Genomic DNA, 21715 nt, shown 5'->3' with positions numbered 1-21715 from the left:
CATTGATCATCATAAAATATATATGAATCGAATGCAATATTTATTTATTGTTAATATATATTGAATTGAAAGAAGGAGAAAAAAAATGCCCATCAAATTTCATTCATTTTGTTTAATATGTCTAAATTGAAACGTGCATTTTGCATTTATGTGTTTAGTAAATATAATTGAGTGCATGTTTTTTTTGTTTTGTTTTGTTTTGTTTGAAATAAAATATTCAAAGATGACCTAAATATATGCTGAAAAATTTCATTTTCGTTTTTCTCGTAAACATTAATCATCATCATTAGATATCAGTGATGATTATAATTGCCATTTCCATTTGTTGGATAATTACCATTCAATGATGATTTCACTGATTTTAGGTTGAGCTGTTTTGGACATTCCCATGGAAATTCTTTACGGCCAAAATGTCCATAACAAGATGTCTGTTCATAGATTGGTCTATTCAATTTAAGATCTCTATAGAGATATAAACACAAAAAAATGTGATAATTAGGTTAATAAATCCGAATTGAATGTATGTTTTGAATCAGTTACCTGATAATGATGCCAGGTCGTAGGTCAAAATTTTCATTGACAACTTGTACCAATTGTTTTTGTGTCAAACGAGATGTACCGAATGAAAATACCGTTATTGACAATGGTTGTGCAATGCCAATTGCGTATGACACCTGTACCAAACATCTTCGACAAAGACCGGCATGTACTAGTGATTTAGCTACCCAACGAGCAGCATAAGCAGCTGATCGATCAACTTTGGTTGGATCTTTGCCAGAAAATGCACCACCACCATGGCCACCCCAACCACCATAGGTATCGACAATGATCTTACGACCAGTAAGACCAGCATCGGAAGCTGGCCCACCAATAATAAAATTTCCACATGGATTAATATGATAAATAGTTTCATCGTCCAAATAATTCGAAGGAATCACCACTTTGATAACTTTTTCCAGGATTTCTTTACGAAGTTCAATCAATGTAATTGATTCAGAATGTTGAATCGAAACAACAACCGTATGAACACGAATTGGTACAGCTGATCCATTGTGAAAACGATATTCACATGTAACCTGAGTCTTGCTATCGGCTCGAGCCCATGGAAAAACATCATTACGACGAAGTTCAGCAATTTTTTTATTCAAATTATGTGACAATACTACCGTTAAAGGCATAAATTCTTCTGTTTCATCGGTAGCATAGCCAAACATGAGTCCTTGATCACCGGCACCTAATTCTTCTTCACGACGATTTACGTGAACACCCGAAGCAATCTCTGGACTTTGATTTTCTAAAGCCATTTTGATTTCACAAGTACGATAATCAAAACCTAAAATGATGATACAAAAAAAAAGGATTAGTGATTAGTGATACAGACACACACACACAAAAGAGAACAAATTATCATCAACTCAGTTATCAAATTAAATAACCTTTATCAATTGAATCATAACCAATTCGTTTGACAGTATTACGAACAACATCTTCAATGTTGATAGTTGCCGATGATGTTATTTCACCGAATACGCATATCAAATTTGATTTGGTGGCCACTTCAGCAGCAACTTTGGCATTTGGATCCACTGTTAAATATGCATCAAGAATGGCATCACTAATCTGATCACACATCTTGTCTACAAAAAAAAATAAAAACATTTAATTTATTAAATAAAATCAGAAAAAAATGACAAATACCTGGATGTCCTTCACCAACAGATTCTGATGCAAATAAAAATGAATCTTCATGTGGATCATGACCATCACCATTACCATTAATCTGGTCAGGAGATGAATCACCATTTAAATAGATTGAATCTTCTTGCATGCTAGACATTTTTGTTTTTCCTGAAGATAAATAATGATGAGACAAAAAAAAATGGAATGATTCACCAGAGAGAAAGAGAAAGATAAAGAAAATATAATTCGGTTTGACGTTTATAAATTTGAATTGACTGATTTTAAATGAATGAAAATGATTTTTTCGTTCGAATATTATTAAAATAATTTGATTTGATTATATGTTTTCTTGTTGTTTATCTTTTTATTCGGTTTTTTTGTTTGTTATGTTGTGTTGTTGAAACACAAACTGAGTGTGTTTATTATTGCATTGGAAGACAAAAAAAAACCGCAAATAAACACACAAACACAAACACACACACACACAAATGAAGCACGTGCTCAAGCTTAATTCATGTACACTCTATGAAGAATCATCATCATTCTATATATATAACAGACAGAACATGCATGCGAGTGAGAAATGAAGATGTGTATGTGCGTGTGTGAGAGAGAAAGGAAAAGAAATTTCCTTTCTGGTTTGAATGATGATGATGATGAAATCCTCCTATATAAATTTAATAAAAAAAAAATGTTTTGCAATGTCGAATTGATTTTTTTTATAAACCGTGAACAGAAGAATTGTGTATATTTATTATTGCACAAATTGAAAATTTAAACAAAACAAAAACAAAAAACAAATCTCACTTTTCACAAGGTTGATGTCCGAGCATAATAAAAAAATTTTATACCGAAAAAAAAATGGATTTGTTTTTTTTGTTTGTTATAGGGTGACTGATTGATTGATATAATATATATAAATGTTTAAATAGCCAAAAGAATTTACAAGAATCAAGAATAAGTGTGTGTGTGTGTGCGTTGATGAAGAATATATAAACAACAATACAAAATGATTATACACCAGCTGATGATGATGAAGGAATTGGTGTATTGGTGATTTTTTTTCTATATAAAACCGACAGACATTGAACTAATTTTTTTTTCTTTTTTGGATACATGGATTCTATATAAATACAAGAATAATGATGATGATGATGGTGGCAGCATATATTCCGGCTATTATAACTTCATTAAAAATGAATCCAAATAGAGATACGATGAAAAAAAAATTTCAGATTTCCAATATTGGAATATCTAAATTTTTTTTCAATTTCCGATTTTTTTTTTTTTTTGTTTATTTTTACCGAACAAACTTTAAATTGAAAAAAAGATTAAAAGTCCTAATCAAATACAATGTAATATTTTGTTGTTGTTTATTTTTTTGTTTGTATAAAAGATGGCGCCAGTTATTCAACAAAAACATGTATTAAGAGCATGCGTATGTATTGGTAAAAATGCTAGCAGCGGTGTAGGCAGCTTCCTTTCCCCCGTGTGTGTATAAAACTTTCACTATCATTGTGTAGTGTAGTATACTGCTGCAGTCAATCGTCGTGATGATGAAATGAGTTTGCAATTACAAAATATACACTGTGTTTTTTTTGTACTATCTTCTATGAACAGGACATACTCTGTTTTATGCTTGCGAGCCATTTACTGCTGTTTGTGCACAATTGTGTGTGTATATGTGTGTTTTAAGCTGATTTGTTCGTTTCGGTTTTGTTGGTCGAAAATTTTTTTTTTCTTTATAATTTCATGATAATTTTACTCAAGAAAACAACAACAACAACAATCCTCAACATTTTTATAATTATCATCGATAATTCTAATTTTTTTTTTCATAATCATCATCATAAGTCCAAGCAAAATATTTATAATTCAGTCCATCATAGTGTGAATTCGAATTTCATTTTGGCTAATTTAGAATTTTCTTTTTTTTTTGGTAAATATTCATCATCATCATCTGCTGCTGCTGCTACACATATCGGTGTTGTTTTGATTATGTGATTTTGTTTTGATTTTTTTTTCGATTGGTGATCGAACTGTCCATCATCATCATCATCATTATATTTGAGAAACTTTTTCGTTCTATCTTTAAAAAAAATATAATAAACACATTGATCGACACAATTCGATTTTGTTCAATTTTGTTTTATTGTTGTGTGATATATGTAATTTTTTGTTTGTTTGTGCAGTTGATGTGTTTTATTTCATATTCGTTGTCATTATATTGTTGTTGTTGTTGTCGTCGAAAGAATTAGTCATCAAATTCAAATTTATTTGAAGGTAAAAAAAATACTTGAACCTAGCAATCATACACACAAATTATCATCATCATCATATCCTACGTTTTTGTTATATGTTCGATTTCAACACAACGATAACAACAACAACAAATTCATCTAAGGTAAAATTATTATGTTTTCTTTTCTTTTTGTTTGTTTGTTTGCATGGATCGATTGATTGGATAAATGGATGAAATTTTGTTTTCGTTGCATTTTGTTTCCTTGTTAGACAATTTAATTATGAAAAAATAAATATAAGTAGTATATAGTGTGAGACGAAAAAAGTTTCTGTATGTTTGTCAATTTAAATTGATTATTATTATTTGTTCATGGTTGTTGTTCAATTGAGTAATCATTTTTTTTTCGATTTCACAGATCACCAATCAACAATAACAAAACACCAGATTGATGAATTTATATCATGTGAGATTGTTGTCTTGTTTCATATCGATTTCAATTTATAAATTACACAAGTAAGTTTCCATAATGGCGATTATTAATATAAATATTAAAATTCTAACATTGATTTTCGTTTGTCTTTAGTATATATTATCAGAATAATTCATCAAAACATTTTGAAATGTTATTCAATTGAATAACCGTTTTGTGTGTTTAACATTGGAATTCGTTTTTTTTTTGGCTTCATCCAGCAAAAAATAAAAAGGTATGTCATGTCATTTAGTAATGGAAAAAAATAGTTTTTTTATCCTTATAATGTGTGAAACTGATGAATAATAACCACTAGTATATCAAGGCTGATTACGGTTAATCAACTTGAAAAATTAGCCACTTCTTTTTTTTCTTCAAAATATCATTTGTATCGATCTGTGTGTGTGTGGTTGTGTCTTTATTCACCTTTATTTATCAATCAATCAATTGATTAATTTATTTTAGTCGATTCAATTTAAATATAGCAGATGGATGAATAAATGAATGATGATGATGATGATCACACATATCCATTTGCTATAACTTTGACAAAGTTTTAAGGCAAATATATCGCACACCACTAATGCAAATATAATAACGTTTGATTAAAATTTTCTGCTGATTCATATTCGATTACTGTCGACTTTTTGTATGTGAATGTGGAGTGTGTGTGTGTTTATATATATCTGGTGCTGGTTAGCCTCCTATATCATCATCTCTTTCGTTTATCCATAAAATAACACCATGAGTGTGAACTATGTGGAAAAAAATAGATCAAAGTAAAAATACCAAGTAAAATAGAAATCATTTTCGGTTATACAAAACAGAATTTTTTTTTCACTTTCTTTAAATTGAAATTACCATTGAATCGATTGATTTTTTTTTAATTTTTTAAAATTTTGTAACGTTGACACGTTGCATTCACAAACTATTTGTTATCGGTGTATCTGGATGTGTTTGTTGAATGTTTCCCTCTTTTCCTCCCCATCTATTTTTCTCTTTGCCCATTTTTTTTCTGTTCTCGATAAAATAATATCAGCATGTTGCATATGTGTGTGTGTGTAGGTATATATGGCCATCATTTATATACAAAGAGCTTTGATTTTTTTTTTACCATCACCATACATTATCATGATGATGATGATCATTATTATCATCATCAAGTTGAGAAAAATTTGTGCACATTTATAACATACTAAAATATACAAAGAGATTCCAGCTAAAAGATTTTTTCTTTTTTCTTGTTAACCAAAAAAAAAAAAAAAACACAAAGAGCGCAAACTCCAACATTACATGAATTGTGAATGGAAATATCACTCGTCGATGATGGTGATGATGATGATCCACGCCGATTTTTTTAGTTAGCCGACGACGACGACGACAACTATGGCAAAGTATCTTGTGTATGTCTGTGTGTATGCAATTGATGATCGTCGTCGTCGTCGTCGTAGCACACCGTCGTCATCATAATCATCGATAGTTTTAATTTTATTTTTATTTTTTACTTTCCTCAATCAACAAATGAGCAAGAAGAAAAAAAAATATAAGAGTTATATATGGCAAAATAGGAAAAGAGAAGAAAAAGTTCATCAGTTTTTGAAATAATTAGCAGCAACAGTTTTGAAAAAGTTTTTTGTATGAGTGTATTATTCAAATGATCTGAATTAAATTATTTCCCATTTGTGTATGTGTTGTGTTATTGATGAAATCATCTTTCTCTCTCAAAAAAAAAAATTTAATTTCCAATTTTTTTTTATCTTCAAAAGATTCTACATAGAAACAACAATTACAAAAGAGAAAAAAACTGCAAAATAAAACAAACAAAAAACAGAATCATGGAATTTTTCGATTCCACTGGTATAAGTAATGAAGAAGCTCAAGCCTTGGATGTAATCAAATATGAATCTTCTGGCATTGAGGTTTGTCGTTTTTTTTTTGCTGATTATTATTTTCAAACAAATTTTAATTCTTTTTATTTGAAATAAATGTAGTTTCTTTTAAATTACAACACTCATCGTCTTGGACAAATTATCAGTAATAATAATAATAATTTTAATAGTCCAAATGAACATTCAAAATTATCATCATCATCATTTCATATGAATGGTGGTGATATTCAGTCTACACCACCACAACCACAACCAGCTACACTATTACATACACCATTATCGTCTAGCCAAAATTCTACATCAACAACAACAACAACAATAGCAACATCAAACAAAACCAATCATTATCATCATCATCATCATCAACAACAACAACAACAACAGCATTTACATCAGAATAATCATTCATTTGAAAGTTCTCATAATCATCATCATAATAATCATCATCAAAATAATAACCATTTTCATCATCATCAGCAACAACATCCCCGTTTTATTAATCATCATCATCATCATCAAAATCATAATAATGAATGGGACACAACAACAACAACGCCTACAAAAACAGCGGTCACAACATCAGCATCAAATCAACATCATCATCATCATCATCATCATGAACAACAACCACCAAATTCAACCGTTTTGGTTACAAATATAGCCCAATCAGCTGGCGCTGCTGCACCACATGGACATCCACCACATCCATATATATTTGGAGCAGCACATCCAGCCTATTATCCACATCCACCGCCACCACCAAATCATCCATATGCAATCCATACTTTACCGCTCGGTGCATCACAACAACCAGTCCATCCAACCGCAGCGGCCGCCGCCTCAGTCAATCAACAACATCAACGAATGCCGACAATGCAAAATATTGGCGTACATTCATCATCGAATAATAAAAATTCAAAGAATCCTTCTAATGTCAATAGTTCACCTATCTGTGATATACGTAACTCTTCAAACATTTACATGTCTCCTCAGTATTCTGATGTAAGTTTTTGTCTAATTCTCATTCCTATTTTATTGTTTAATAAACAAAATTCACTTGTTCATATTTAGGCAACTCGACAAATAATTGATGTCAATCAACGTCTCAAGAATGCATCAGTCACAGGTGATCAAAGTGGAGGCAATATCAGTGATCAGATATTGGTTTCTAACGGTGGTTCAACGGCAACTGTGGCCATGCCTGCTCATCACCTAAGTTCTTATGCCAATCCTTATGCCTTTCAGCCACATGCCTTATCTTTTCCGCATCATTTTCCTCATCAACCGTTTTATTATGTTACATCTGAAAGCTTTTTACAATATCAATCGATTCAACCACCACAGACGCATATATCACCGATTCCTCCCGTTGCTCACCTCATCAATACATCATCATCGATGAATATACCACTAACATCAACTAATCAACCACCTCAATTACCGGCTTCATCGTCTTCATCGATCCCATCCGCAGCTATGGTTACTACCACCATTTCTTCTTCGTCGATATCTACATCATCAATATCATCGACTTCGACAACACCATATCAAAATAATACTTCGGGTCAGGAGACTACGGTTTTTGATGCTCAAACACGTGTATCATCATCATCATCATCATCAAATAACCATGAACCTAATGAGTCATCTCCTTCCGATCTTCAGCTGCAAAAAAATCGCCCCATGTCTACATCGGATGACAAAAACTCTATGATAGATCAAAATGTGCCTTCCCAGTCAACCATTCAAGATGAAGTTATCAAAACGAATCAAAATGTTTCCGAAAAATCATCACCGGAAACTACTGATGTTAACCAGGCTTCAGATTATCTTAAACTTTGTTTGAATATCTCCGATTCATCTGGCAAAGATGATGACAATACAACAATTACAAAAGATTCTGATCAAATCGAAACTCCCGCCGTGATCCAAAATAACAATACTGTAGCAGCAAATACTGAATTAGAATCAATAACCGATGATGCAGCCGCTGAACAATTTACTAATAACAAACAATCTGATCCGTCTTCTAATAAACCTACTACATGGGCTTCCAGACTTTTCCCTACAAGTATCACAACTGGCCTGAATAATGTTGAAAATCAAATGGCGAATTCAAACAATAATGATGGAGAAGAATCCAAAGTCAACGTAATCCAAGACATTTCTACAACCAATTCGTTTGTGGTTACAGTCTCATCAGAATTAAAATCACCGAGTTTACAACCAAATGGCGATTTTCCCGAATTAAATGTGATTATTAAAAATCACCATTCAAGTAATCGACGTTCAGGACGATCATCAAATGTTCATCATGATGATAATAATTTGAAAAATATGACCGTCATACCTATAAAAAATGATCCAATTGCTTTCAAACTAGCCAAAAGATTACGCGATAATATTCATTTAAAACATTCGCTTCCAACTATCATGCCACGTGGATTGATTAATCGAGGAAATTGGTGCTATGTAAATGCTGTAAGTCCAATTTGATTTGATTTTGATTACAAATGATTGATTGGTATCTTATTTATCGATAGACTATGCAAGCATTGTTAGCTTGTCCTCCATTCTATAATTTAATGCGTGAAATTTCCGAAACGCCTGGCCTATTTCGTCAATCTACATCGACACCAATCATCGACAATTTGTAAATAGTTTTTATTTTGATTGTATTCAAATTTAAAATCAATGTTTTAATTGTTTTTTTTTCACTTTCAATATAGTGCCCGTTATTTTGTTAAATTTTTGCCAACCGATTATAAACGTCAGATGAAAAATGTGGGCAATTCATATCTTGAAGAATTGCTCAATACTGATCCATTCGAACCTACATTCATTTATGATACATTAAAACATTGTGGTATGATCAAAAATGATGCTCAACGTGGCCACCAAGAAGATGCTGAAGAATTTCTATCTTCAGTTCTTAATGGTTTGAATGAAGAGATGATACATTTATCAAAATTATTAGAAGAAACAAATGATAAAATATCCAGTGTAGATAAAACCAATGGATTTGGTTTGAGTAATAAATCGACATCATTCGATTTTGAGCTCGATGATCAACTTGGTCTTTGTCATGATGTTGATGATGATGACGGTGTACAGGATTCATCCAATGATATTTGGCATGAAGTTGGCACTACAAAACATAGATCTTTACCCACTCGATCGGTTCGTGACTTTTTTTCAATGACCATTTCAAAATATTGATAATCTATCTATTTCTGTTTGAAAATTAGGCTAAAATATTTTCAACATCAATTACTGAAATATTTGGTGGATCAACTTTGGATATCCGAACTGTAAACAAAGACAAAGATTCTTGTGGTAATAGACAGCCATTTTTCACTCTTCAACTTGATATTAAAGTAAAAATTTTCCTTACAACAAAAAAACTTTTGAATTCTAATCTTGTTTGCTTTGCTTGTCATCCATTTAATTAGCCATCATCTATCAAAACTTTGGATGATGCCATTCGTTGGCAAACAAAATCTGAAACCATTCATGGTTATACATGTTCGAAAACCAAACAAATTGTCGATGCTAGTAGTCAAATGTTTTTGGAGAATCTTCCACCCATATTGATACTACATTTAAAATTATTCGATTATGAAATTGAAACGGGTGCCAGCAAAAAATTGCTAAAAACGATTGATTTTCATGAAAATTTTGAAATTCCACGTGAATGCGTGACTGGAAAAATTGATCATCGTTGTCGACGATATAAACTGTTGGCAGGTATGTTTTTTAGTGACTGATTGATTATGTGTGATTCAATTTAAACATTTTTGTGATTTCTATAATTTCACATACATTTTTTTGTTCAGTTGTCTATCACAACGGTACCGAAGTGATAAACGGTCATTATATTACTGATGTATATCATCTTGGTCTAAATCAATGGCTCCGTTGTGATGATTCAAATATAAAAGTGATCTCACTATCAAAAGTACTCACCGGAACGGAACGTGAAGGCAACTTGGTGCCTTATCTACTTTTTTATCGACGTTATGATACTCTACATAGCAATAATTCATCATCATCATCGTCGGCCAATAATAATAATAATAGCGTACAACCAAACAATTCTGGATCAAAACGATCAATTAATAGCCATACAGGCAATGAATTTGTTCATAATCATAATCATCATCAACATCATCATCATCATCATCATCATAACAATGATCAACAAAGTAGTAAGCACCAAGATTTAATGTTGGCCAATAACAAGTTTAGTTCCATTTCTCGTCAACAATATTGATCAAACAACCAACAATGAAACAAAAAATTGATCATCATCATTTTATCAGGTGCAGGTTTTTTTGTTCTGATATTTTCAAACACTTTTTTTTCTTATTATCATTAATGATTTTTCGAACGTGATAATCACTTTTTGTCAGAAACACAATACAACACACATGCATACAAATAATGACCGTGATAAATCTAAAAAAAAGCTATAAATGTGTATTGTATACAATTTTTTTGTTCAGATATTTACCATCTACCGATGTTTAAACAAACAAACAAACAAACAAAACACCTAAATCCACATTTGTACACTTTGTCATATTTGCAGCCAAGAATCGTTTTCGTTTCTTTTCTTAACATCAACAATCATCACCAACATATACACACAGACATACACACACACACATTGTCCCATTGTTAAATTTATCATTTTTTTTTTCAAAAAAAAAGATATTTGTTTTTTGAAAATTATCTTCGCCATCTTCATCATTGTCACCATTGCGCTCGCATAGCTTTTGTTATGATCAATTTCAATTTATCATTCAAATATATAGCTATATATTTCAAGTCACACACACATACACACAAGATTTAAAAAAAAAATCCACCATACGCCCACCATCATTATCATCATATATAGATTGATTGATTGATTGACTTTTATTTGTTCTATTAATTTACGAAAATACTAATGAATCATAATAACATTTTGAACATTTATGGATGTTAAAAAATATTTCAAATGTTTTCGCTCTTCTTCTTCTTGCCTCTCTCTCTCTCTTTCTCTTACTCTTGGATTCACCATTTCAAAAAAAAACTGATGACCAGATTCAGATTTTTTCCCACATAATCAAAAAAAAAAAAAAAATTTCTTGTGTTTTTGCGTGTGATTTGTGTGTTTGATTTAAAGTGCAAAATTTTTTTAACCCTTTAAAATGAAAAATAAAAATTCACATCCACACACACACACACAGAAACACAATTTTCTTTTGTTTTTCATTTATAAATATATATAATTATCACATGTTTATTTACATATATAAAAATTACCTGAATTATTATTGATTATACTGAAAATTTTTTTTTTTTTTTTTTTGTCATTCACACACACAAACACACAACAATATATATACAGACTGAATGTTTGTTCTTCCAAAAACAAAAACAAAAACAAAAAAAAAAATATTTTCCACAGTCCCAAACAAATGAGACAAATACTTGGGGAAAAAAATTTTAAATCTAAATTTTTACAATTAAAAATTTTTTTTTTCTTTTTGGTCATTGTCACACAATTTCTTTCACCTACACCCCTCGTACTCATATTGTCGCTAGTCATTTCAATTTGAATTGATTGATAATTGAATTGTTTTAACTGAGTGACTTTAGGGTTGTCTATTTTTCTTCATTTTGTTTTTTCAATTGAAAAACCAACAGATCACATGACAAAACATGACCATCATACACACACACACAGAAACAGACAGACAGAAATCAAATTTTGAAATAAATAAAATCAGCCAATAAAGTCAATTATTATTATTATTTTTATCTTTTTAAAATCAATCATCAATCATCATGATGCTTTGGTTTTTTTTTCATGAAAAAAAAAAAAATTTATTTTCGTATTTCTTTTTCGTGGCAGTGTAAAAAACAAGTTACAGACAAGTTTGGGTCATCACTCCGAAATGTGTTGTATATTTATTATCCAGACGGATAATTCCCAATTTATGACCATTACTCAATAGATGGAAATCGATATCGACATCGGGATCGTTGTTGTCACATTTCGTTTATTTATTCAATAAAATCATGTTCATAATTCAAAGAAGTAGAAGAAAAAAGGCAAATTTTCCTATTGAAAATTGACCTGTAATACAAAATTTATAAAAAAAATTGTTTGTTTGTGTGTGTGTGTGTGTGTGTGTGTGTGTGTGTGTGTGTGTTTATCGTAATGGGCATAACATAATTGTGTGTCAATTGTCAAGTGTATAAGGAATTTGTATGTGAAATGAGATTCTGTGGAAAAAAAGATGAATTTTTTTTTGTGTCAAACAAATTTTTTTTTTTACCTACACACACTTTTTTCTACCACTAATTCTTTGGTATCTGACTAAAGAGATTGGTTTGATATTTTTTTCGAATTGGATTTGTGTATCATTTATATATAAATTGGCACCTTCTTGCTCACCACACAGGAGCATGGAGTTGGTGGTTGTGTAAAATGGCTCACACACTTGTTGATTGAAAAAAAATAATAATAATAATCTAATTTCTTTGCTGATATTTTGGCATCGAAATTTTTGGTGCAGCATTATAATCTTTACTATAATCTTCATTGATTGTATCACTATCTTGTTGATCATCATTGATGGCTGAATACATTTGTGCACTATCGAAAATTTCGGCATTTGGTTTCAAACGAAATTTAAAATCATCACCAGAGCTTTTTAACAATTGAAATGGTGATTTATATGCTGATGGTGGTGGTGGCAATATTCGATGATGCTGTTGATTCGTTGACATTGCCATCATCATTCCTGGTTCAGCTTCAGCTTTCAATGAAGAAAGACTCATTCGTTCGACAGGATAATGTGGCATCAAATGTTCTATTGTTCCATAGTATGGTGGTTGTTGAATTGGATATGATTGAATTGGGCTAGCCATCGGTGGTGGTGGTGGTGGTAACATATGTGGTGGCATCATTGGTGGCATTGGTTTTGGTTCAAGATCAGGATGTTCATGTTGAAAATGCATTGATGGTGATGGTGGCGGTGGTGGTGGTGGCATCATTGCATGATGATGTTGATGTGAATAATGTGGTGCATGTGAATATTGTGAAACCATCGGAACAGGAACTGGTGGTGGTGGGGGCGGTGGAACGGACACAGATGCACCAGCCGATGGATGCATCATATTCTGATATTGATCACTGCTATAGGCTTTCAAATCCATACCATATTCATTATTATTGGATGGCGATGTTTTGACATTTTCTGTTTGTGCTGAACCGGATGCTGCATACTGATAACCACCGCTGTATCCAGCATGGCCATATGCACCTCCGTCGTATTTACTATCACCGAATGATATACTTGGTGGTGGTGGCATATTCAAAACCAATGGTTTAGCTTCAATTTGAATTGATAGATTTGATTAGATTATTATTTCGATCATGCAAAAAAAAGGATAATGGGATCATACCTTTTGGATTTTTAATCAAATTCGCTCCAATGACCAATTGTGGCATTTCCATTCGTGGAAGTTTAACAATTATTGGTGGCACTAAATATTGGAATTTTTAGTGGTGGACAAAAAAAAATAAGATACAAACAAAATTTTATGATGAAGATAAAAATAAGAATAATCATGATCATCATCGTACTAACCATGAAGACCTAAATTCAATTTAATTCGGCTTTGTCGATTATCTTCATATTTTGGTGGATAATAGCTTCGAGCAAATACTGTTGTTGATGGTGATGATAATAGGCAAACAAAAACGATTGTAGCCATCATCATTATCAATTGTGGCCATAATGATAAATTATTATTATTTTTCGATAGCTATATTCAGACAAAAAAAATGAAAATGAACAAAAAAAAATGAAATTTTTTTCTACGAAAAATGAATACTTACAGCCATTTTCTTCGAAAGAAAAGAATACCCGGTTTATTCAATTGTTGTTGTTGATGATGACAATCAAAAATGATGCTTAAAATTTAGATTAAGTTTTTTTTTGAAAAAAAAGAAAAGAAAAATCCTCACACGCCAAATGTGAATTTACGTGTGAAATCAACACCAAATTTAAAATCTTAATGCTTGAAGAAATGAAAGAAATTTTTATAGTCATCAAACGAACAGATTATTTCACACTATAATCCAAAAAAAAAATGGTGAAGAGATATATACCAATGATGATGACAAACCAAACGAATCAAATCAAATCATCTCATTTTAAATGATCAACATCTTTTTTTTCTAATAGAAAACGAAAAAACAACCTGATGAGTGCTGTTGGAGAAGAAGAAACGACGACAATTTTCAATTTCAATAGTAGCAGCTAGTTCCAATTAGATCGTATTTTTCATTTTTACCCAAAATAACATTCAAACAACGACGACGACGACGACTAAGACGATTTGTTTTTAGTTAAATTGTCCTAAATACTCTCACCGAATGATGATGAAATATTCATAGATGGTTCATAGATAACAACAGTCGTCTCTCTCACATTCTTTTTCTTTCTAGATTCTCTCAAACACACTGATCTATCTGGTGCTACCACCACCTAAAGAAACACTAGAGCCATGAACCAAAAAAAAAAATGATGAAAAAGAGAAATTTGTCTCAAATTTTGTTTGGTGAAAAAAAAACAACAACAACAACAACATATTTGCCTTCACAATTGATGTTGATCACCGACGGAGAGAATTTCTATTTCTAGAACACCGAACCATCATTTTAATGAAGTAAATATCAATTATATTTGGACAGGTTATATTTGGTCGAATGATCAAAAATCGATGAAAGGAAAAAAAACAACTAAAGTTGTAATCATCATCAACAACTTTCCCTCTCTCTCTCTCTCTCTCTCTCTCTCTCTCTGGCTTGCTCGCTTTCACTGACACTTGTAGACTGAAATAATTCGTTTTTTTAGTTTCAAAAAAAGAAAAAGAAAAACAGGAACTCATCATCATCATTGATTAGTCCTGAAGATGTTTTTGTTTTTGGTTTCATTTCCTTCCATTGTGGATAAAATCTTTGAAATGATCCTTTTCCTTCTTTTTATATTTTTAATTTACTTAATCTGATTAAACCATTTCTAATTGATAAATACGAAAAAAAATAATCGATTATTAATATCCACCCACCCACCCAAAAAAAATGATCGGATAATGATGATTGCTCTAATTAAAAGAAAAAAAAATTTCCCACGATCATCATCATCAATTTTGGAATCGATTCATGATTATGGCCATTTTTTTTCTCTAAAATCATTAATCAATGTTTACCTGTCTGTGTAATGTTCAAAACACGAACACGATCATCATAATCGGACAATATTTCCTGTATTCACAAAGGTGATGATGTTTCCGATTTAATTCCAAAGTTTAAAAAATGAAGAAAAAAAATGACAACAATTTTTTCCATCACCATCGGTAATCTCACGATTTAAGTATTTTTTTTTCCTTACTTTTTTCCGTTGATCCGATTTGATAATAGTTTTGTGTGTTTTTTTTTCCTCATGAATTTGGTTTGAACGATCGATTTTTTTTCTACTCAAAAATATTTGCACTTGTTGACATGATTCTGATGAACGAATTGAATTTAAATCGTTCAAAGACATCGCATCATTACTTGAAAATCATCATTCATTATGATAAATCTATTTTTATTATAAATTGATCAGCCATTGCAAAAAATGGAAGAAATCCCTTTTTCCGATTTAGATTGTTGTTGTTGTTGTTTTTCTAAATAAAATGCTACCTGGTTTTTTTCATTCATCCAATGAGGATGATAATGATGATGCAACAAACTCTACCGACTCTTTTTCCTAGTTTTTTTTTTATTGGCGAAACACTATCGATTAAAGAGTAGAAACATGGTTACTTGATGATGATGGTTTAAAAATTTGTTAATTAATGGAAAAGAAAATCTGGAAAATCAGGTTATCAGTAAATGTAAGCGCTACCAGTTTGTTTGTTCAATTGGTCGGACGGTGATGGTGGTGGATCTGAGTGAATCCAAAAAAAAAAATATTTCGAATTTAACGTTTCATTGTGTGTGTGAACACAGCGATCAAATCATCATCATCATCGTCAACAAATTGAATTGGTCAAATGTAAGTTTCAAATTATGAAAAAAAATTATTTTAAATCAAATTTTTTGTCAATGTGTGTGTGTGCATGTGTGTGTTTCTAATGAATGAACATCAACATTATTATCAATTGAAATTTCAATTGAACAATTTGAAAATCATAATTATTATCTAGGAAGTCGGTTAATAGTAAATAATAATAAAATTGATTTTTTTTGCAGCCAGTAATCATAATCAATTGTCATCTGAAAATCTTTCAAAAGGTATTTATGTTGATTTGATCCATTCAACCATTAAAATCACTTGATCTAAATCTCATAAACACGCACACACACACACACAACACACATAGACAGACATGACCTTTGAATAAATGTGTCAATTTAACCTTTTAAAGGATTAATTTGATGATGATTTATGATTCAAAATCGAATGGAAATTTTTGAAATAAATTCAAATACGGCAATAGAAAAAACAACAAACAATTTATTGATTTTATTTTGTCTATCATTGATGAATTTATAACAATTTTATGATGATGATGACGATGATGATAAACATACTTGTTGCATTGTTAACCTGTTGTCTTCCGCATCGTTTTTTTTATCTGCCTATGAATGGCCATCCAAAAGTTGAAAATTTTTTTTCTTCTTCTAATAAACAACGCACACACACACACATACAGAGTACCGAATGATACAAGTCAATTTTGAATTTTTTTTTTAATGTTTAACTACTAAAATATAAATAAATAATTGAATTTGTGTTTTCATTTTGTTTTTTTTTATACATTACAGGAAGAAAATGAATTCATTCATTCGAGAAACAAATCTCACTATATATGATACAATCAAACATCATAATCATCATGATCATGTAGGTAAAGATTATGGAAAAGAGTTTTTTCCAATCAACAAAAAAAAAATGAAAATAAAAATGGTTATGTTCCATTCTGAAAAGACCAGCTTTTCAGTTTTTGAATTTTTTTTTCTTTGAATCTGAAGATTTGGTTTTTTCCATGTTCATAGTCCATGTCTAATTTTTGGACTGTTGTTGTTGTTGTTGTTGTTGAGGATTCATCGGTGGCATGTATGGACTGAATGGAAATGGCTGACCATTTTGCAACGGAAATGGTGGTGGCATAAACATTGCCATTGGTGGTGGTGGTACAATCATGTGTGGTGGAACCATCGGTACGGGCATAGGCATTGGTGGCAACATTGGCATCATTGGTGGTGTGTTTGATGATGCTGTAGCCATGGTCATGCTTGGCATCGCATTCGCTCCCGAACCTTTCGCTTCGAGCACTGGAAGAGTATAGCGGGAAGTGTGACTAGCTCCATATTGAGCTCCATATTGGTTTCCTAGACTGGGATCAGTGCCTACAGTAATCGTTTTCTCAATTCCAACATTTGACATTGTTCCATACATTGGACCATAAGGCGACAGGCCACCATAGCTCATTGGATTTCCGCCGTACATGGGAGCTGGTGCAGGGGCTTGGGCTGGAGGAGATCCACCGCTATATCCTCCCATTGGAGCTGGTGGTGGTCCACCGCTATATCCGCCCATTGGAGCTGGTGGTGGTCCACCGTTATATCCACCCATTGGAGCTGGTGGTGGTCCACCATTATATCCACCCATTGGAGCAGAAGCTGGTGGTGGTCCACCGTTATATCCACCCATTGGAGCTGGTGGTGGTCCACCATTATATCCACCCATTGGAGCAGGAGCTGGTGGTGGTCCACCGTTATAACCACCCATTGGAGCTGGTGGCGGGGCGGGAGGAGATCCACCACTATATCCACCCATTTGAGCTGGTGCATCACCACCGCTGTATCCTCCTGATGGTTCAGAATATGTCATTGGAGCACTTCCGCCGCTGTATCCTCCTGCTGGTTCAGAATATGTCATTGGAGCACTTCCGCCGCTGTAACTTGATCCTGAGCTTTTACTATATCCACCGGTACCGTAAGTTTTATCATCACCAAATTGAATTTGTGGTGCTGAATTTTTTGATTGAAATTTCATCATAAATTAGATGATATATACTACCATATCATGTTGAGAAATACTCACGCGGAGGCATATTAACTTCTAATGGTCTGTACAAATGAAGAATTATGAATCATTCACGTTTCAAGAAAGAATAAATCACTTACTTTGCATACGGTTGTTTCATAAAATTGGCTCGGATGGACATTTGTGGAAATTCCATACGTGGCATCTGATGAATTAAAATTTAAAAAGTGTTGATTTATGATTCTTCTTGATTTACCTTGAGAATGATTGGAGGAACTGTTTTCCGTTTTGTTTTTTTTTATTCAATAAAATTTAATAAATTTTTCATTTTAGCAATTCAGATACAATGGAAAAATTTTCATTCAACAAACCTGCAATGCCCAAATTGAGTCGCATTTGTTTTGGCGGCTCTGGTTTGTATGAACCATATCCCATACCTCCACCATAATTTCCTCCGCTACTATAACCACTTCCACCACCACCACCACCACCACCAGAATCACCACCATAACCACCGCCACCTCCACCATATTGAGCACGTACAAATTGACCGACGGTCAACACGCCGAACAAAATTAATGATTTATCAATCGAAAACATATTCGATTAATTAATCCAAGAACAAAAAAAAATTGAAAAAAAATGCACGGGCAAACAGCAAAAAAAAAATGAACACACACACACACACAAACAGGAAATCCAAAAGATCACGAAAAACTTAAAAACGATCAAGCTTTATATGGACGAAGTGAATTTTTTTTTAAATCAAAACATGATGATGATGATGATGATCAATACATGATCTTGTTGGATGTTGAAATGATGATCTCGACCGTGGAAAAAAAATGAATGTTTGAATTTCTAATTTATGAATTTATTTCATATATATACCGATTTATTGAGATCAGTATTATTAGTGAGAAAAATGTGAGCATGTTGGAAAAAAAATAATAATAATTTCATCCCCCGTTCAGATATTCAATTCAATGTTTCAAAATGATAAATAAAGAGCAATAACTCATAATGGTGTGTGTGTGTGTATGCGTGTGTAAAGAATTGAGAATGTATAAATATGATGTACGATGGACCAGAAAAAAAATAGTGTCTCTCACCTGTATAAGGTGAAAAAAAAAAATTTATGAACTTTTCATGTTTACCGTACACGCGTTTGTGTGTCTATCATCAACATCGTGATGACAACGTGGCCTATATTTTTCATCATCACTAAATTTTTTTTTTCTTCAACTACAATACAAAGTTTCCTTTAAATCAATGTGAGAATTATATGAAATTAAAGTTGACAATACTAGAGAGACACAACAACACATCCATATTTCTCTCATCGATTGATTGATTCAACAACAACAACAACAACAACAACAACATGGACAAGTTTTCCATTTTACTTTCTCTTTCGACAATAATGATTGTTTTTTTTTCGATGAGAACTACAGGCGGAAAAAAGTCTGTTAGTTCATCGATTGGAAAAAAATTTCAATTTTTTTTTCTTCATATCCTGTCTTTTTTTCACACACATACACACACACTTTCACCTACACCATTAGCATTATATGGAGATCAAAATCATTTGTGTGTGTGTGTGTGGAGAGAAAGAGAGACAGAAAAACCAGGTAGAAATCAACTACTGATCAATCCACTAAGATTACAACGAAAAAAAAACAAAAATCAAAATTAACAAAAAAAAAATAAATATCGGATTCAAGTTCAGATCAGTCCGACCTTTGATTTGTGCATCGTTTTTTTTTCAATCAATCAATCTATCCATGCATTCACGAGATAATGACGATGAAATGAAATGAAACAACAAAAACAAGTGTAATCGATTCGGTTGCGATAAATTTTTCTTTGAAACGAAAAAAAAAAATTTATTTTTCATCATTATTTAATGATGATGATGATGATGAAACAATCGAAAACAATTTTTATCGACGAACGACTTGGACTTCCTGTGTGTGTGTGTGTGTGTGTGTGTGAACTGTGGATGATGTTGATGATCCACTTGTAGCAAAAAAAAAACTTGTTTTTGGAGTTTGAAGAAAAAAAAATTCATGACAGTGATAGTGAAAATTGATTTGTTTTCCACGGATTTTTTTTATATTTATTTATTTTTTGTTTTTTAATATTCGAATTTCTTCATCTAAAAAAAATGTTGGTCAATGATGGTAAATTTCAATCAATCTGTTTGTTTGTTCAGGTCATTCAATTGTAGTAGTATTATAATATTATAAATATTTTGATTTCCACAAAAATTATATTTATTTAATAACATAAATACTGTTTTATCATTTTAAAGCTAATTAAACGTAGAATGAAACGCTTTTAATTCATAAGAATTGGATGGATAGATTTTGGGTTAATGTGGATGTTGTTTTGGCAATTCTGTTTTGTAAAAAAAAAATTCAAAATCAAATATAAGTACGCTCACATAATGTATATATAAGACTTACTTTTTTTTTGGATTGATAATTGGCTCCAATTGTCAAACCGTTTTTTACGGCATAATCTATTATCGACGGATTTTTTTCATTTCATTTTCAAACGAGGACTCAATTCTTTCCAATTTATCTGTTAATTTTTTAATTTGTTTTTTTAAGTTGGCGCAACAAGAATGTTGGCACTGGCACTGTTCATCTTCATCTGGACTATCAATTTCAATTTCTTCATTTTTTGCCTGTTCTTGCATGATATCACCATTATTTTCTTCGCTTTTGCTATCAGATGCATAATTTTGTAGGGCATTTTTATTATCGAATATAATTCCTGGTTTATCAACATTGTTAATTTCAGCTGAATTTTCAATAAAAGAATGTGATTCAGAGACTCGTGATTCAGTGACTTGAGGATCGTTGAAATTTAAAACTTTATTTACAAAATCTATCATTTTTTCATTTCTTTTTTGAAGTTTATTTAAAAATCTTTGTCGCTGATAACTTTGAGAAAAAGTTGGCAATTGATTTTCCGAGTTTGATCGTTTCATGATTGTGTTTGTTGACAAGTAAACAAAAAAAAAACAAATCTAACAAAAAAAACATCAAATCAATGTTGATAGTTGGAATTAATGATGAAAAATAGAAATATTTCAATTTTGAAATTAATTAAATTAAGAAACGAATTCTGATTTATAAATATATCACCACGTCACCACAAATCAATAATTCGACCAGCTATTATATATGGCGCTGGTATTTTTTATAATAATATAATAAATACATATGTTATGTATAAAATAAGAGGCAGTGTAAACCTCTAAATTATCATTGCTCAAATTGTTCATGAGCCAAGAAAATGTCACCATGTGACCATGCTGACC

General features: G+C 31.5%; 4 protein-coding genes across 6 annotated transcripts; 1 reads left to right on the top strand and 3 right to left on the bottom strand.

The window, feature by feature from the left end:
* Window positions 1-21: 21 nt before the first annotated feature.
* LOC124491507 (S-adenosylmethionine synthase) lies at window positions 22-2938 on the bottom strand. 2 transcript variants are annotated; one of them, XM_047054160.2, is made up of 5 exons: window positions 2488-2938; window positions 1699-1848; window positions 1437-1637; window positions 541-1333; window positions 22-462 (listed from the first exon to the last, which is right to left on the bottom strand). In XM_047054160.2, the coding sequence occupies exons 2-5, from the start codon at window positions 1835-1837 to the stop codon at window positions 294-296; spliced, it is 1302 nt and encodes a 433-aa protein (XP_046910116.1). In that variant the 5' UTR covers window positions 1838-1848; window positions 2488-2938; the 3' UTR covers window positions 22-293. The 2 variants fall into 2 exon arrangements, with proteins under 2 accessions (XP_046910116.1, XP_046910117.1); XM_047054161.2 differs by having other exon boundaries at window positions 2627-2938.
* Window positions 2939-3332: 394 nt separating this feature from the next.
* Usp10 (ubiquitin specific protease 10) lies at window positions 3333-11288 on the top strand. 2 transcript variants are annotated; one of them, XM_047054765.2, is made up of 11 exons: window positions 3333-4084; window positions 4338-4435; window positions 4506-4626; window positions 6158-6310; window positions 6383-7282; window positions 7352-8761; window positions 8824-8933; window positions 9010-9460; window positions 9529-9657; window positions 9733-10027; window positions 10117-11288. In XM_047054765.2, the coding sequence occupies exons 4-11, from the start codon at window positions 6227-6229 to the stop codon at window positions 10551-10553; spliced, it is 3816 nt and encodes a 1271-aa protein (XP_046910721.2). In that variant the 5' UTR covers window positions 3333-4084; window positions 4338-4435; window positions 4506-4626; window positions 6158-6226; the 3' UTR covers window positions 10554-11288. The 2 variants fall into 2 exon arrangements, with proteins under 2 accessions (XP_046910721.2, XP_075589235.1); XM_075733120.1 differs by lacking the exons at window positions 3333-4084; window positions 4338-4435; window positions 4506-4626 and adding an exon at window positions 5707-6075.
* Window positions 11289-12314: 1026 nt separating this feature from the next.
* Window positions 12315-15055, bottom strand: LOC124491529 (uncharacterized). Its single transcript, XM_075735122.1, has 5 exons — window positions 14454-15055; window positions 14181-14255; window positions 13930-14107; window positions 13745-13825; window positions 12315-13671 (listed from the first exon to the last, which is right to left on the bottom strand). Exons 2-5 carry the CDS (start codon window positions 14184-14186, stop codon window positions 12809-12811), a joined length of 1128 nt encoding a protein of 375 aa, XP_075591237.1. The 5' UTR covers window positions 14187-14255; window positions 14454-15055; the 3' UTR covers window positions 12315-12808.
* A 2010-nt stretch (window positions 15056-17065) lies between these two features.
* LOC124491965 (uncharacterized) lies at window positions 17066-19723 on the bottom strand. The gene is made up of 5 exons (XM_047054703.2): window positions 18756-19723; window positions 18641-18660; window positions 18525-18589; window positions 18442-18467; window positions 17066-18368 (listed from the first exon to the last, which is right to left on the bottom strand). Exons 1-5 carry the CDS (start codon window positions 18982-18984, stop codon window positions 17398-17400), a joined length of 1311 nt encoding a protein of 436 aa, XP_046910659.2. The 5' UTR covers window positions 18985-19723; the 3' UTR covers window positions 17066-17397.
* Between the last annotated feature and the right edge of the window lie 1992 nt (window positions 19724-21715).

Source organism: Dermatophagoides farinae, chromosome 1 (genome assembly GCF_024713945.1).
Source record: "Dermatophagoides farinae isolate YC_2012a chromosome 1, ASM2471394v1, whole genome shotgun sequence".
Lineage (NCBI taxonomy): Eukaryota > Metazoa > Arthropoda > Arachnida > Sarcoptiformes > Pyroglyphidae > Dermatophagoides > Dermatophagoides farinae.
This window is presented reverse-complemented; position numbering and strand designations above follow the sequence as displayed.

Excerpts from the sequence above, each read along its gene's own strand:
- LOC124491507 (XM_047054160.2), bottom strand. The coding sequence starts at position 1,837 with ATGTCTAGCATGCAAGAAGATTCAATCTATTTAAATGGTGATTCATCT. Across the intron at positions 1,638-1,698 it reads TGTTGGTGAAGGACATCCAG|ACAAGATGTGTGATCAGATT; the intron begins GTATTTGTCATT and ends TTTTTTTTGTAG. Across the intron at positions 1,334-1,436 it reads TTATGATTCAATTGATAAAG|GTTTTGATTATCGTACTTGT; the intron begins GTTATTTAATTT and ends TCATCATTTTAG.
- Usp10 (XM_047054765.2), top strand. The coding sequence starts at position 6,227 with ATGGAATTTTTCGATTCCACTGGTATAAGTAATGAAGAAGCTCAAGCC. Across the intron at positions 7,283-7,351 it reads TGTCTCCTCAGTATTCTGAT|GCAACTCGACAAATAATTGA; the intron begins GTAAGTTTTTGT and ends GTTCATATTTAG. Across the intron at positions 8,934-9,009 it reads ACACCAATCATCGACAATTT|TGCCCGTTATTTTGTTAAAT; the intron begins GTAAATAGTTTT and ends CTTTCAATATAG.
- LOC124491529 (XM_075735122.1), bottom strand. Across the intron at positions 13,826-13,929 it reads ATTGAATTTAGGTCTTCATG|TGCCACCAATAATTGTTAAA; the intron begins GTTAGTACGATG and ends TCCAATATTTAG. Across the intron at positions 13,672-13,744 it reads TTTGATTAAAAATCCAAAAG|CTAAACCATTGGTTTTGAAT; the intron begins GTATGATCCCAT and ends TTCAAATTGAAG.
- LOC124491965 (XM_047054703.2), bottom strand. The coding sequence starts at position 18,984 with ATGTTTTCGATTGATAAATCATTAATTTTGTTCGGCGTGTTGACCGTC. Across the intron at positions 18,661-18,755 it reads ACTCAATTTGGGCATTGCAG|TTCCTCCAATCATTCTCAAG; the intron begins GTTTGTTGAATG and ends AACGGAAAACAG. Across the intron at positions 18,590-18,640 it reads TTCCTCCAATCATTCTCAAG|ATGCCACGTATGGAATTTCC; the intron begins GTAAATCAAGAA and ends TTAATTCATCAG.